The sequence below is a fragment of the Phyllostomus discolor genome, chromosome 15 (genome assembly GCF_004126475.2).
Source record: "Phyllostomus discolor isolate MPI-MPIP mPhyDis1 chromosome 15, mPhyDis1.pri.v3, whole genome shotgun sequence".
In the NCBI taxonomy this organism is placed as follows: domain Eukaryota; kingdom Metazoa; phylum Chordata; class Mammalia; order Chiroptera; family Phyllostomidae; genus Phyllostomus; species Phyllostomus discolor.
In genome coordinates, this window is record NC_040917.2 from 14,781,874 (window position 1) to 14,797,720 (window position 15,847).

The window sequence follows — 15,847 nt, forward strand, 5'->3', positions numbered from 1 at the left end:
TCTTGCTGCTTCTGGATTCTCTCCTTCATTTTAATCTTGGGTAATGTAATTATGATGTGCCTTGGTGTGTTCCTCCTTGGGTCCAACTTCTTTGGAACTCTCTGAGCTTCCTGGACTTCCTGGAAGTCTATTTCCTTTGCCAGATTGGGGGAGTTCTCCTTCATTATTTGTTTAAATACGTTTTCAATTTCTTGCTCTTCCTCTTCTCCTCCTGGCACCCCTATGACTAGGATGTTGGAATGTTTAAAGGTGTCCCAAAGGTTCCTAAGCCTCTCATTTTTTTGAATTCTTGTTTCTTCATTCTCTTCTGATCAAATGTTTCTTCCTTCCTTCTGCTCCAAACCGTTCATTTGAGTCCCAGTTTCCTTCCTGTCACTGTTGGTTCCCTGTACATTTTCCTTTATTTCACTTAGCATAGCCTTCATTTTTTCCTTTATTTTGTGACCATATTCAACCACTTCTGGGAGCATTTTAGTTACCAGTGTTTTGAACTGTGCATCTGATAGGTTGGCTATCTCTTTATTGCTTTGTTGTATTTTTTCTGGAGCTTTCATCTGTTCTTTCATCTGGGCCATATTCCTTTGTCTGGGCGCACCTGTTACATATAAGGGGTAGAGCCTTAGGTGTTCACCAGGGCGGGGCAACTCAGGTTGCTGCATTGTGATGCTGTATGTGGGGGAGGGTCCAAGACGGAACAGTTCTCATCTGTCTTTCAGTCACTTCCCCAGCTGCCTACAAGTAAAGTGGGCCCTTCTGCTGCTGATTGCCAGACGGGTGGGTTCTAGGACCCTGTGGGACCTTCCAACAGACTCTCATGTGAGGCTGGGAGTTTCTCCTGCCGCTGCCTCAACCCCCACAGGTGTTTTCAATCAGAGGTTTAAGGCTTTATTTTCCCGAGCTGGGGCCCTGAGTTGTGTGGTCTGTCTCGCTCCCCAGTTGTTCCTCCCAGTTTATCCACACAGAAATGTGGGACTGCCCGTTCCACCAGCCACCACCTTGCCACAAGTCCTCTCCACCTGGCTGCCCACCTCCTACCGGCCTGGATGAAAATTTTTCTTTAACTCCTTGGTTGTCGGACTTCCATCCAGTTCAATTTTTCTATCAGTTCTGATTGTTTTTTGTTTTTAAATCGTTGTTGTCCTTCTTTCGGTTATTCGAGAAGGCACAGTGTGTCTACCTATGCCTCCATTTTGGCTGGAAGTCTCGGTAAGAAGGTCATTTAACTTACAGGTCTGGAAGCCCCCTTGCTCGGCGAGCCTCCTCCCCTGCCTGCCCCCCAGGAATGCCGAGGGAAAGAGTTCCCTTCCTTTTGTGACTTTTCCCAGCCCAGCTACATCTTTGGCCTGTTGATAGGATGAATTGCACTGATTAACTTTCAAATTCGAAACCAGTCGTATACCCCCCAGGGATAACACCCCCCACACACACACACAGTGTGGTTTGAATACAGAGGGAAGCCAGGGAACTCGTTGGTCTGAAGGACATCTTCCATGCCATCTTCGTGGTCCAGGGTCTACAGCTGTGTGTGTCTGACAAGTTGTACACAGGACTGTGTATAGAACTGTAAAGGGTGGGTTTTACCGTGTGTAAATCACTCCTCACAAAACCTAACTAAAAAATCAATTGAGCCCTGGCTGGTATGGCTCAGTGGACTGAGTGTGGGCCTACAAATCAACGAACGGGGTCACTGGTCCGGTTCCCAATCAGGGCACACGCCTGGGTTGCTGGCCAGGTCCCCAGTAGGGAGCACATGAGAGGCAACCACACATTGATGTTTCTCTCCCTCTCTTTCTCCCTCCCTTCCCCTTTGTCTAAAAATAAACAAATAAAATCTTTTTTAAAAAATCAGTTGACCCCCAAAATGAATGTTACAAGCCTGGAACACGGAGAAGAGAAAACCCAGCCACAGCCACTCTCGGTGCCTGGGAGTGATTCCCCCGGCATCGCTTCCTTGCATGTCACCATTCACCCTCTGTCTGCTCTGGATCAGCTCCAGGAGGCGTGATGTGTGTTAATTAAGAATCCTTAAACACGGCTAGTATTTCCAGAAACCAAGGATCATGGCCGGTGCTCTGTGTCAGCCCGGTGTGGCCGTGAAGGTATGTTACAGATGTGATTAAAGCCCCCCGGTGTGCGGCAGGCCCCACGCCCTGGGCGGTCTTCCGCAGCTTGCCCTCCAGGCCCAGGCAGCAGGTGAGCCCAGCGATCTGCAGCCACATCTGTGCCCACACCGTGCGCCTTGGCGAGCACGGCATTTCCCCCCTCCACGATGTTTCCAGATTCACCCCCACCCCAATCCCGCAACCTGGGCCCCCGGGACTCCAGGCTGCCGTACGGCCACACTGAACAATGCCTCTTGGGCCTCACCACAAAGAACAAGGCCTATAATGTGAAATGCTTTCTGTGAAATCTTGAGCCATTTTAGAAATCTTTGCCAGACCACCAGAGTGTCACCACCCCTGCCTGAGACTTGGCGGTTCATCTGTTTGCTCTCTTTCTGTCTAGCTTCTTTTGGGTCCAGATGAAATTTTGGGAGCTCCTAGGCCTGCTGGCTTGTGCTTCTTTGCACAACTGAGTAACCAGCCTTTCAGACAGGCAGGAAGCCAGTGGCAAGAAAGGCTGCTTCTATGCTAGGCACTGGAGGATTCTGCATGAAATAGTTCCCACTTTAGATAGAAGGTGGGGGTGGGCCAAGGGGGCCCGTATACAGGTGTGCTTCATATCAATCAGCAACTCGCTGCTTCTAATCGTACTTTCCCACGCAGTGAACTTGCCTGGCCCAGAGCCAGGGGCGGCACACGGAGAATAAAACTACGATAGGAGATGGCACTGTTTGGGGGAGAACATCGTGTGTGAGAAACCTTGTTCCTTCTGTGAAGTGACTTGGGCCATTGGTCTGGCATGTGGAGCACTTTGCAGGCCGGACAGAGGACCCCGGCCACGTCAAGAACCCAAGTCAGAACGCCAGCCTCAGGTCCAGTGTTCTTGAGGGCTCAGAGGGAGGGGCTTCCATGGAGGCACTGGGACTTCGGGCTCCGTTTCCCTTCACTGGCCCCTCACGGGCCAGCCGAGTCCCAGCGAGCGGGAGGCGCCTCACCAAGGGTCCCGAAAGCTCTGCCTCGCCCGGGGTTGATGGGAAGAGAAAGGGTGCATGTACGTTAACCTTTGGGGGAACTTTTTGTATTAAAAGCAGTTTTAACTGAAATTGTTGAGCTCGGATACAGCTACATGTTTTTCTTTAAATGCTGTTCTCTGGTACTGTTTGAGACAGGAGAGGTCAGGGAGAGTGGGCTGGTGGGAGGATGGGGCTGGAAGGAATGAACACTGGTCCCAGGTAAGCGCCAGCTCTGCCACTTGTCACCTGTGGAAGGCAATTGCACGTGTGTCCAGGCCTGGTGTGCACTCGTGTGTGTGCATGTGTGTGCATGTCTGTGCGTGTTGGTATGTGCGCCACAGACTAGAGATCTGGCCTGTGTCTGGCAATTTGCAGAACTCAGTACTTGGCGGCTATTGTCCCTGGCTGGAGAACAGTGAAGACAGGAAGTCAGAGGAGGCTTTGGGAGCAAACATTTGGGATTTTTTCTTGCTGCCAGTGAGAGAAGCGCCTCTCGAACAGGTGTGAGGACAGTGAGGAGAGAGGGATGGAAGGAGCAGCACGGAGGGCTTGTGAACCCGGGCATGGCTGGGCCAGCAGTGGCCCTGGGGATGACGGGAATGACATTCTCCCTTCACCTCTCATCTCCGCTTCCTCCATGTGCCCCTGTCTCAGGCCACCCTCCTGTGCCCGTGAGGTGGGAACTTGGTCCTGGGGTGGCTTCAGGCTTCTGCGCTACCGCCTCCGGGCCAAGGAGGAAAATAGCCTTCCCGCAGGTCCCGTTGGAAAGATCGCAGGAAAGTTGCCACAGCTGCAGGTTAGCTCCGCAAGGGGACCCTGCGATTGGCCTGGCTACAGTAAGGGGGCGGGGCGCTTCTGTGATTGGCAGGTGCCCCCAGAATCACATGGATTGAGTACGGGAAGAAGCCGGCCCCTGGAACGGGGTGGAGGGCAGAGCGAACCAGATGGCCCTGGTGGACCAGAGCTGGGCCTGGGGAGCCAGGGAGCGCTTGATGGGGGAGGGGAGGAGGGCTGCGTTCCCCTCGGGGGAGAGAGCAGGTGCCAACTCCGGGGACACGGCCAGCCGGCCGTGCGGGGTGTCAGGAGGCTCAAAGCAACAACGCTGATTTCTTTGTCATAAAAATCCATACCTCACCACTTCAACTTCTTCAGAAGATGCCGGATGTGTTTCAAGTTTCCCAGAAGCCAACGGTGGAGGCGAATTCCACCCCCCATCCCAGACTTCTGGGCTCCCCTCCCGTCCTGGAACCTCAGGAGACGGGCACAACTTCTAAGTGTTTGGAAAGAGCTTATTTCCCCCACCGCCGACATTCCACGTTTGAAAAGTTTCTTTGCTTTCTAGAGTTGTTGTTTTTAAAACGGAGCTATTTTGGGCAAAAATATAAATATCCACTGCTCAGACTCGAGACACAGCTGCAGGCTCCTGCTCTAAGCACTTTCCACAGAGCCCGTCCCTCCCAGGGGCCTGAACTCTGCCGCCGCTGACGGTGGGCGGAAAAGGCATAAACCAGCGGCCACTCAGGTCTCCAGGTGTATCACAAGGACACTCGGGCCACAGGCCACAGGAGCTGCTGCAAAGCTGTGTCTCCCAGAAACCTGAACGTGGGCGGGCACGGGGATTTCTCAGCCCAGGACACGCTGCTGCCCCTGAGCCTGGAACGTGACCCCATCCACGTGACCAGCCATTGCTGTCTCCTCTTCTTTTTTTTTTTTTTTTTTTTAGGTTCTCCACTTCTCCTTCTGCTGTCAGCCAGGTGACCATCTCAGTAATTCCTGAGTTAGGTCGCTGAGAGGTCTCATGAGTCGCTGGCAGGCACCCTCCACTTTAGAAGCTTTCCATTTCAGCTTCTCATGGAGCTCGGAGTCCCTGGGATGGAGGGACAGTCCTGTGGCTACAAGGAGGGAGTCGTGCTGTCCATGGAGCTGCCCGGGCTTGCTGCCGCCTCAGCACACGGGTCCTCCCTTCCCTCCCTCCTCCTTCCCTTCCCCTCCCCGCCCTTCGGTCGGTCCTTCTCCCTTTCCCTGGGCCGACTCAAGCTGAGCTCCTCTCCCTGGTAACTACGGCACGTCCCGGCTGAGCACTTGCTCCGGGAGCCCTCTCTGCCCAGGTGTGTGCTCCGCATCTCCGGCAGCCGCCCTCCTGCAGAATGGGTCCACCACAAACCCCACCCTGGCTCCCCACCCCGCCCCCTCCCGTCCCCGTGCATGCTCCCGTGTCCCTCCCCATGACTGGCCTCAGGCAAGCACCCACCTCTCTCAAGGCCTGGGGGGAGTTCTGGGGAGCGGGTGCTTTCGAGTTCGTCATGGCCCCTTCCCTCCCAGTCTGAAGCAAGCTCTTCGGCAGCAGGGAGGACACTGTGCATCACCCTGCAGGAGAGAGGCACTGGCTGGCTCTACCAGGTCGCCCTTCCTGAGGACAAGCAAACGGGGGCTGGGAGAGGAGAGACATCCGTGTACCTGAGGGTCCTTCCCCTCCCTGGACAGGACTCCAGAGCAAGGCCATCTCCACCTCCCGCTGAGCCTTTCCACCAGCCCCTCTGGAGCCGGACTCCTCTGCAGAAAGAATCCTCTGGCATAACGTGAGCACAGGAAGAGCTGGGAAGAGGCACAAAATCAAGAAATGCACCCTGCGGTGGCGGGTGGCCTTGAGACAGCCTGGGCTCATTGTGCTGTCCCGGGCTTTGAGTCCTGGCTTCAGCAGTGACTAAAGTCAACCCTCGGTGCAGATGCCACTTCTGGGGCCTCGAAAGGGTCCCTGTGGTTGAGCGTGCAATCTCACTGACAGGCCGCCCTTTGAAGTGATTCACTCTTTGACCAGGGGTCACATTGAGGCCCTTGAGACAGCAGCGTCTCTCAGCAGACGGACCAGGACACTGCCAGTCAGTGGGCTGGGAAGGCCAGTCCCCACGGGTCCCGGGCTTAGGTGAGAAAGCAGCAGGAAGCAGGGCCTGTCCCTTGGGGTGCGAGACTTGACCCCCAGAGCACCCAGAGCTGAACACAAGGCTGCAGATGTGGCCTCGTTCAAGACCCCAGCCCGCCGCTCCCGATGCATCTGAAATCAAATGACCTGTCAATCACCTCTGTCAACAACCTCTCAGCGCTGATGGACACGGAATGACCCGTCCCATAACTCCCTGGGTGTGGGGAGAATCGTGGAGGGCTCTTCCTCCCAAGCACTGCTGTTTCATTTAACTGTGAGGTCTGGTTATTAGATTTCCTCTCATTAGATTGCCTCTGCCTGTCAGGAGCTTTTTGAATCCTAATGTGTCCTCATGTGTTTAGTTCCCTTCGTCCACAGATTGGACAAGCTGTCTCGCCTCCACCCAATCGTTAGGGAGGGCGTTGGCTGGGGCCCGAGCTGTGCCCTGCCAGTTCCCTCCACGGGAACCTCGGTCCAGCCAGTCCCCTGTTGGAGCCGAACAGCTAGTTGTCAGTTCTCCTAATCACTCCCACCCAGCTTCTCGTGTACTCGGGAGACCTCGGCAAATGTGTGCAACGCACACACTGGCCTCATCAGCCCGTCAAGCAATCAAGACAAGGAAACGAGTTTCCTCCATGCACTTTGTCTTGCTAAACCCACCCCGGGACCCGATGTTCTAGCGAATGTGCGAGTTTCCGGAGGAGTAACTTGTACCAGCGCCCCAGGAGAAGCGGGATGTGGAGACGATCTGAATGGGGGCGAGGCCCACCGTGGGGACAGGCAATGTTCCTGGTGGGAAAGACAGCGATAGGAAATGCTGCCGAGAGAGCGTGGGGCGGGGCGGGGGTGGGGGGGTGTCCGTTAGGAACCAGTCAGGGGTCTGTTCAGTTACAAGGACGAGAGGACACAGAGATTGGAGAAGCCGCCTGAAAGGTCACAGTTTATTACATAGAAAAGGGGAAAAGGAAGAAAAGGTTTCCAAAACCGTATTTCCAGGATTAAAAAAAAAAAAAAAAAAACCAGAAAACATGAACTTGGAATGCCAGAGATGCCATGCTTTATATATTTATAACAGGAATGCGTGTGTGAACAGAAATATGTACATGGAGGTACGGAGGTATGTACAAGGGTTTCTGTTGTCGCACATGGTGTTTTTTATTACACGTACAGTAACGGTGCTTGAGTTATGGATTTCAAAGCAGGCGGAATGCAGGAGAAGCTGGAACCCTGCTGAGCGCCCGTGGGGCACCATGGAGGCCCCGTAGCAGCGGCGAGTCTGCCAGGGCTTGGCCCTGAGGACTCTGGGGGAGCGAAGCTGTAGGCAGGCTGGGGTCCAGGCTGCGAGGTTTGGACCCGGGCAAGTCTGAAAGCTCCCCTGGGCCCCAGACACGGGAGGTTTCTTCCTCTCTTGGACCCCAAAAGGCTCCAGTCATCGGGATGGGCCGGAAAAGCCACCTGGCTGGGTTGGATCCCGGGGAGAGCTGGCGGTGGGGTGGGTAGGACTGAGTCAAGGAAGCCGTGGGGAATCAGAGTGCACAGCCTTGTCGGAGAACAGCCGGAGTGTACAGTGATTCACGTAACAGCAAACACTGAGACCCCAACACAGCCGGTCACGACACAACACGCACCCGCATACGCACAGAACCGGTCTTGGTTTTATGTATGTTGTTTAAAAAACAACAATGACAATGACAACACGGGCACTGTGTACAGCAGCACGGAACTCAGCCTGCGAACGTGGCCAGCCGAGGGCTCCCACGGGGTGCCCGGGCCGTTACGGCAACACCGCCCTCGCCCCCTCGGAACACGGGCCCAGCACTGACCAGAGCGCACTGTGGACACGACCCGGCCTGCTCCTCGCCTCCCTGGTTCCCGTGCTGGGGCAGGCGGGAGGGGTGTGGGGACAGAAAAGGGCCTCGGAGGAGAGGCTTGTCTGCAGCTCAGGAAGAACCCAGAAAACAACCACCGTCCCCCTGTTCTCTGAGCAGACCCGCCTCCCACCAAAGGCCAAGGTGGGGTGTGGGGGGTAAGCCCCACCCAGTGGGGCGGGGTGTGATGCTGAGCCCATGGGCCTGGGAAAAAGAGATCCAAGACCAGGTGCCCTGGAGAGGGGACACTGTGCAAGTCTGGGGCCCTGGGTGGGAGTGACAGACGCAAACAGTGCCACCAGCCGGAGGCCGGGCTGGAAGAAGATGGGTCCTGGGTGGGGGTTGGAGGGGGACTCAGGCCCCTTAGGAGATGTGAAGCCCCAGTCCTGAGCCTCCCGACAGACCCTGTCCGGCCCTCACCCGGCGGCACTCAGAGGGGCTGCGGAGTGTGCACGTGTGCATGTGTGCACGTGTGAGTGTGCATGTGTGTGTGTGCATGTGTGTGTGTGTGTGCATGTGTGTCTGTGCTTCTGCCCATTTAAAGGTGAACGTGCGGTGTGGGGTACTGTGGAGTCCGGACCAGCTGGGGTGGCTGGTGTTTTGGCAAATCCAGGCAGGAGGGAAGGAGAGGGGCTGGGGACAGAGAGTCCCAGCAAAATCAAAGCGAGAGACGACTTGTCCCAGGAGCTCAGGTGCGTACAAGTGGGACCCGAGTGGGGCAGGGGCAGGAGGGGCGAGCGGAACTGGGGGCCAATGTTTCCGTTTCGCTAGAAAGAGTCCTGGCGGCAGGGCTGCCAGCCCTGAGCCCAGGAGGCCTGGGTGGGAGAGAACAGCCAGTCCCTGTCCCCGTCTGGGTCCGGGTCCCTGTCCCTATCCCCCTCCCTCCACCGGATCGGCCCCTCCCAGCCCCTCGCTCCCACAGACCTGGGGAAAACAGTGGTAGCCCAGGCCCCTCCTTGCTTCCCCTCACACACAGGAGGTAAAGCGGAGGCAGGAAGCAGCAGAAGGGACGAACAGCACTGAACCTAGAACTCCCGTGCAGGTCGTGGGGAGCGTCCGGGGTCACGCTGGTTGGCCCCCCCCCCGCTGTCACCGGAGGGGCTCAGCCTATCTCATGGGACTTAGGTGGATTCTGGGCGTGAGCATCCGCCCCTCTGGGGCCCCATGAACCTTCTGAAGCTCTGAGAGCCCAACAGGCAGAAAACCGGCAGACACACAGGACCCTGAGGGACACCCACCCGGTGCTCAGGCCACCTTGGTCCCACCTCCCTGACATCCTGACCCCCCATCTTTGCAGGGAAGGGTCCAGCCGGTCCTCGGGGACAGGGTATCCCCTCATCTACCTCCGTGCATCTTGCTGTTTCACCCGGGAGCCTGGGGACTGGGATGCTCTCCAGGAAAGTGGCATCTTTGATCGGCTGCGCCGAGGCCGTGCCCAGGCCCTGCTTGGCCCTCACCGGAGCCCACACTGAGTGCCTACACTGAGTGCCCGCTGAAGGCCGAAACGCAGGCCGGGAGGCTGCAGGCGTGAGCCCGAGCCAGGGGCCGCAGGGGAAAGCCTGCTGCTGCTCAGCCTCGGCCCGGGCCCCGGGAGGGCAGGGGGACACACACAGCATACGGTCAGCGTCCTCTTTGAACTGTTCCCCGAGCCTGGAGCCCCCCACCCCACACGAGGTCATGGTCTCTGGCAGGGACAGTGAGGGGGGGGCGCGCTTTAAAAGGGCTCCTCCCCACCCAGGCCCTCTGCGGAAAGCCCTCGAACAGACCTGCGACAGGGAGGAATAGTAGCAACAGTGAACAGGGCCTGAAACCGCCCACTGGTTCATGTACATCCAAGTGCAACACCAGAGCAGTTTACACAGTGCAGGAGGCTTCCCTTGCCAACGTCACTAACAGATAAAAACAACCAGTGTCACTAAAGCCTGCGGTGGCCCCGGGAGCTGCTGGGGCTCAGGCTCCTGGCCTAGAGTCAGACGGCCCCACCCCACCCCCAGCTGGGGCCCAGGGGCCCCGGGGGAGCTGGGTCCAGGCACAGCTGAGAGACCCTCACAAACCCACCCTGTCTGGGCAGTCGCTGGAGACCGAATGCTCCACGCAGTGCTGAGCCAGCTCCCAGCATTGGGAGGCTGCCCTTGACACTGAGGCTGACACGTGGTCTGGGCCACAGAAGAGGGCTTCTTGCTCTGTGTCTCTTCCTTCCCTCCCCTCAAGGGCACCCAAGTGGAGGCCCCACCCGCAGCCCCCAGCGCAGGGCAGGCAGGGTTAGGGCGGTAGGGGGTGGGGGCGACAGGACCAGGAGCCATCCGCCTCCTGCTGCTCCACAGGGACCGGGGCCATCCAAGCCCGAGTCCTGGCTCTGAAGCAGACCCAGAGATTACGCCCCAGCCCCACAGCCTCCACGCCCACAGGACACTCCCCAACCCCCAGGCGGCTCATTCTCACTCCAGGGCTCCACTCTGGCGCAGGGAACTGCCGCTCCAATCCTGAGATTATCGTCTCCTTTACTATGAAGCTCTCTGCACCCCTGGGGCCCCCCAAACCCCCATGGCCAGGGGATGGCCTGGGGGATTCTGACAGACGGAAGGCCAGTCCTGAAACGTGCCCCGTGACTTCTGGACCTTCCCCTTTGCACTGTGCCATTGAGGCAAGCCCAGCTCTGTCCCCAGAGGGCTAGGTGTCAATCAAGTACTCGCAGGCATGAGACCCCTAGTTTTCAGCTGGTGGGGGTTCAATCAACGAATTCCGGCCGCCTGACAGCCTGAGGGGCCTGCCCGGACCGCTGGGATCACACTAGCCACGGCTCCTTATCCGAATGGAGAGACTGCGGGCTGATGAGTTGATGCTGTTTGAGCCGATTCCACCCACGTGCCGGTCCGCATGGGCTCGCTGTTCCAGACCAGCGGGGCCCTCCCGGTCTCGGTTTCTTCCACGCAGCAGCTGCCTGCAAAGGGGCTTCCTCCTGTACCTCATGTCTTCCCAAGTTTGGGGACGTCCTTCCAAGTACACAGACCTTCACATTAAGCCATTCCACACTGGGACTCATGGTGACACCTGTCACTCAAAAAACAATTCCCACCTCTGTCTGGATTGTGTCACTAAACATCGACATAAGTCGCAATCTGTTCTGTAACCTCTCAGCAGCCACCCCCAGTCCCAGCCAGGAGAACAGCACCCTCCCCTCCCACGGTGGGGGCACCCTCCCTCCCCGGGGACCTGTCATCACTCCAGGGGGCCACGCAAACTCGGGGAGCTGCGGGGGGGCAGGGCTGTGGGCTGGCGGCTGTGGAGGAGTGGCTGGGCCCTTGCGCTGTCGTTCCATCAACTGAGGAGGTTCTATCTGATTCCAGGGGAGGCTCCAGGCTTAGGCGCCGCTGCCCGGAGAGCAGCCGGCTGTCTTCTCGGCCTGGAGAAAGGCTCTGGCTTTTCGATCAAACCAAACTGGGTTCCTTGCCTTGAAAACGCAGCGGCTCCCCAACGTGAAAGCAGCAGCAAAGGCCGCGCTGGCGTCAGGAAGAGAGGAGGGGGGAGGGGACAAAGACGTGCCAGGTGTTCCCAAAGGGCAACCCAGCCCCCTGCAGCCTTGAGGAGATGCTCATCAAAGCTAAGGGTGACGGGCAGCCAAGGTCAGGCCAGGAGTGGAGAACCTGCCCCGAACCAGGGTGCAGGGATGGGCAAGCGGCCAGGGGGATGCCAGGAAGCTGTCCAGGTCCCAGGGACCTGCAGGCCTGCTTCCCCGGCAGGACTGTAATTAGAAAGCCCAGTGCACGGGGCGGGTGGGCCGCTGCCCCAGCTGGGGGTCTAAGAACAGAGACTATGCAAACACTGGCTGTCAACAGGGCCCCCGATGGACCCAGGGGCCCTATCCAGCATGGGAAGAAAATGGGCAGACAGGTCCCTTCTCCAGCCCTGGCCCCCAGGAGCAGCCCCTCAGAGAGGGGCACGAAGTCCAGTGGGTGGACACTTGGCCTGGAGCCCGCCTTGCATCTTAGCGATTCCCACGTGAGACTGAAAATGAAACCAGACGTGGAGATGCCCGCCTTGTCGCTATCATTTTGGAGCTTCCCCCTCCACATTTCAGATTCACACGTGACCTGCAGTCCCCTGGAGGAGTCGGGCTGGTTCCTGCCCCCCATGGGGTCTGCCTGTAACCATCGTCGAGGTGTCCCAAGGGGACCCGAGGCCCCTTTGCAACCGGAGGCACCCCCGGGTCACGTGCTAGACGGTGGAGCGCTGTTCCAGACGGCGGGGTGTTGGGAAATGTGGGGCGCACCACGTCTGCTGTTCTCTTTCTCACACCCAGCATCTCTGACCTCAGAGACCCATCCATCCCAGGGACTCCAGAAAACAGACTGTGGGCCAGAAACGGTGTTCAGGGAGCTGTGGAAGGCGGCCAGGCGGGCCCGTGCAGAGCCGGCTCGGCCTTTCTGGGTAAGACCAGGATTCCAGGAGGCAGCCCCAGGGACGCCCATAGACTCGGGGAAACAAAGGTCCAACACCCCCAGGCCTGGGAGTTTCAGTGACAAGGAGGTGGGGGATTCGATAAGGGAGGTCATGCCTCTGGGGATCTGTGTCCCTTGCCACCAAAGCTGAGGGCACAGCAGGCCTTGCCACTCCAGGCTGGAGTCCGTCCATTCTCACTGCCCCCCTGGAGCTGTCTCCAGGGGCCCACTCTGGCAGGGGCTGGGGACCCAAAGGAAGTGTCCACCGCAGTCCTGCCCCTTGGTGAGGCCCTGCTCACCCGGACCGGGCCACTGCTACCTGGCCCCACCGCTCAGGTGTGCCCTTGCGGTGGAGGATGCAAGGCAGGGGGTGGGGTGGGAGGGAACAGGAACGTTCCAGCCACTCTATCGCCGATCCCCACTCCCCTGGAGAGGCTCAGGGGGCCCGAGCCCACGGGGTTCTCCTGATGCAGCAGGGAGGGGCTGGCAGCCCTCAGAGCCTGCTGAGAAAAGCAGGTGCGTTTCCAAAATAAATAGTATCTTCAAATCCCTCCCTGTCCACTCCAAACCCAGGAAACAGCAGAAGACAACACGCAAGGTCCTTGTGCCCGCCGCTGCCGGACGGGGCCCTCTCGGGGCTGCCTGGTCTCCTGGCGGCTGGCCGGGCTCACAGCTGCTGTGGGATGCCCTGCTCCTTGTAGCCTGTGAGGGAGAAGCGGAGGAGAGATGGTGAGACACCCACTTCCTTCGGGGTTGCTCCAGGAACCCTGGCCACCCCCAGGCTGGGATCTGTTCAGGAGACCTTGCTCACACACACAGGTAAATCGTCCCTACATTCCAGGTCCCACTCTCCCAAGGGCACCGATTTTTGATGGAAATCAGAAGGGTGGGTGGAGAACTGTGGAGCCTGGGGTTACTAGGGATGCAGGAGAGGCAGGTGTGGATGGTGGGGGTTAGAAGGTTATATCGACACGCCCTGAAGCCACACGCCTGCACACAAGTGGCCCCACCAGACTGGCCTGGTGTGATTTCCCAATGCCGAGCCTGGGAAGAAGGGGCCAGACAGGCTGCCCCAGGTGATGGGCAGCCGGGACATGTGGACAGAGAGGAAGAAGGAAGACAGGAGGAAGACTGCATATAGCAGGGAGTGACCACGTGTGTGCTTGTCCAGTCACAGCTGGACGGCGGTGACACAGGCAGTGGTGACTGAGGGTGTCAAGCCTTTAAAACATTGGTGATAATTATGCCATTGGGAAAACGGACCACTATTGGTATCAGAGAATTATTGCTAATTTATTTGGGCATGAAAGGGCACTGTGGTTATGTTTAAAAAACAAACAAACAAACAAACAAACAAACTATGCCCTGGCTGGTGTGGTTCAGTGGACTGAGCACCAGACTGAAAACCAAAGGGTCGCTGTTTCAATTCCCAGTCAGGGCACATGCTTAGGTTGTGGGCCAGGTCCCCAGTAGGGGGCGCTCGAGAGGCAACCACACATTGATGTTTCTCTCCCTCTGTCTCCTTCCCTTCCCCTCTCCCTAAAAATAAATAAATAAAATCTTAAAAAGAAAAGATACCTACTGAAATATTCAAGGATAAAATTAAGGTCTGGAATTTTGAGCGGTTTTCTCCTACTAGCTGGTACCTTAGCCCAAAAAGGAGCTTCAGTGACTTAACTGTTTTTTTTTCCTCTTTACTTATCAGATTCTCCATCAATTTTCAGCACCAATAACCCAGTGCTAGGGCCGGGGTGAGATGCGGGGAGTCCTGGGTGAGATAAGAGTGGTCGAGACTGTTGAATTGGAGCTTTTTAGAGACTCATTTAGGCCAAGCCCTCCGTGTTTGTTTATGCTGAAAAACTTTCCAAAATAAAAAGCTAAAAATAGAAACCAGTCGACTAACTGAGAGAGGGGGTGGGTGCAGCAGTGGGGTGGGGGTGGGGCACCCAGGCCACCCAGGCCGCCCAGGCCCGAGGCTGGGCCCCCATCAGCAGACTCACCTTGGGAAACTTGGGAGCCGCGCAGGGTGTGAGGCAGCACGTGAGGAAGAGAAGAGAAAGAAAAAGAAAAAAAAAAAAGAGAAAAGAGTCTGAAAACAGAGGACAGAGGGGCTGCCTGAAATAAAAAAAGGGGAGGATGCCGGAGGACTGGGGGGCCGGGGAGACGGAACAGGGGTGCTCAGGGCTCACAGTGACCAGCCATGCAGCCAGCGGTGAGCCCCGCGGATGTGTGCACCCACGGTGACCTTGGGCCCCTCCCCAGGAGTCCCGCCTTACACACACTGGAGCCGCATCTGTAGCACCTAACGCTTTGGGAACGGCCCAGGCCCAGGGGTGGCAAACGGAATTTGTCTTGCAGGCACCTTAGATCAATTGGCAGTGACTGCCTGAAGCCCTGTCCTGCGACTGCTCGGCAGAAAGTGTCACAATTGATTAGTAATGCCTGCCACGTGCCTGGCAGTGGAAAGAAGGTGTTGGAAAACTACCAAGTGTTTATTGACCCATGATTGAGACAGGCTGTGCATTGTTACTTAGTATCTATATAAACACAGTAGCGTGCTTGCACGCTCCTGATTTTAAATTCTACCTTGATCTATGTTTCTCTGATTCCCTCCCCTCTTGAGCTTTTCCCCTCAATGGTACGTTCGTGGGTGACACCCTTGACAATGCCACGCTGAAAATCACCCTGTGTGGCTACACCTGAAAAGTTCCCTTTGTTTTTATAGGAAGGGGCTGGAGCGACCAGACAGAGGAGCCCTGTCCAGCCATCTGCCAGGAGAGACAAGCCAACTGTGGCCATTCCCTCCGAGGCGGCCACCCCAGGACACACACGCCACTGTCGCCAGGAGCCGTCCATACCCGTGGCACCATCGCAAGAGTGGCAAGTATTCTTCCTTTGAGGTGGGCTCACTTCTTGGAAGAAGTGCAAACACTCCTTGGTGCTGAGGTGGGCAAGCTAGTCTGGTGGCCGGCAGGCAAGGTGAGTGGGTAGCAGCGAAGTGTGATGGATTTTCTCGTGCAGCCTTCACGTCTGTCCCCCAAACGGTGTCCCAGAGAGTGTGACATAAAGACAGCAGCCCTGGAGCTGGTGGGAGGACATCCATGGCGCTAACTCTGACCCACGGGGAAGGCTCTGACTCAGGGATGCTCTGGCCGTCGTCCACCAGACCCCCTTCCTCCCCTACAGAGGACCTTCCCCAGACCTCCTTCCCGGCGGCCCGTCCGACCAGCCCAGCAGCTCTGCTGGTCTCCTCAGGTCCTGGCACTTGCGGTTCCTCTGGCTCGTGACTCGATCGGTCACTGACCCAAGGCCCTGCCTGGTCCTGTGTGTCCCCTCATCTTGGATGCTCACAGGATCCTGAACTCAGACTAATCAGCTACACATCATTCTGGATCATTCCAGGGCCCCCGGAACCCCGGGTTTCCCCTCCGGCCTCCGCTGTTCTTGCCCGGCACACCTCACCTTCGGCAGTGACGATCGCACCGGGAAGGTTTTGTTGGGTGTA

At 57.5% G+C, this 15,847-nt stretch overlaps 2 protein-coding genes across 3 annotated transcripts in view; one reads left to right on the forward strand and one right to left on the reverse strand.

The window, feature by feature from the left end:
- ITPKB (inositol-trisphosphate 3-kinase B) overlaps window positions 1–2,690 on the forward strand; it is a 102,354-nt gene extending 99,664 nt beyond the window's left edge. The window contains exon 9 of the transcript XR_004900816.1: window positions 2,677–2,690. The gene's annotated coding sequence lies outside the window, so the exon portion shown is untranslated. The remainder of the gene's footprint in view (window positions 1–2,676) is intronic.
- A 4,496-nt stretch (window positions 2,691–7,186) lies between these two features.
- The window catches only part of STUM (stum, mechanosensory transduction mediator homolog), a 49,451-nt gene continuing 40,790 nt past the window's right edge, over window positions 7,187–15,847 (reverse strand). The window contains exons 3-4 of one of the 2 annotated variants that reach the window (XM_028531393.2): window positions 14,343–14,351; window positions 7,187–13,044 (exon numbers count right to left, since the gene is read on the reverse strand). In XM_028531393.2, the coding sequence (XP_028387194.1) occupies window positions 13,010–13,044; window positions 14,343–14,351 (44 nt within the window). In that variant the 3' untranslated portion in view covers window positions 7,187–13,009. The remainder of the gene's footprint in view (window positions 13,045–14,342; window positions 14,352–15,847) is intronic. The other variant, XM_028531392.2, reaches the window with a different exon arrangement.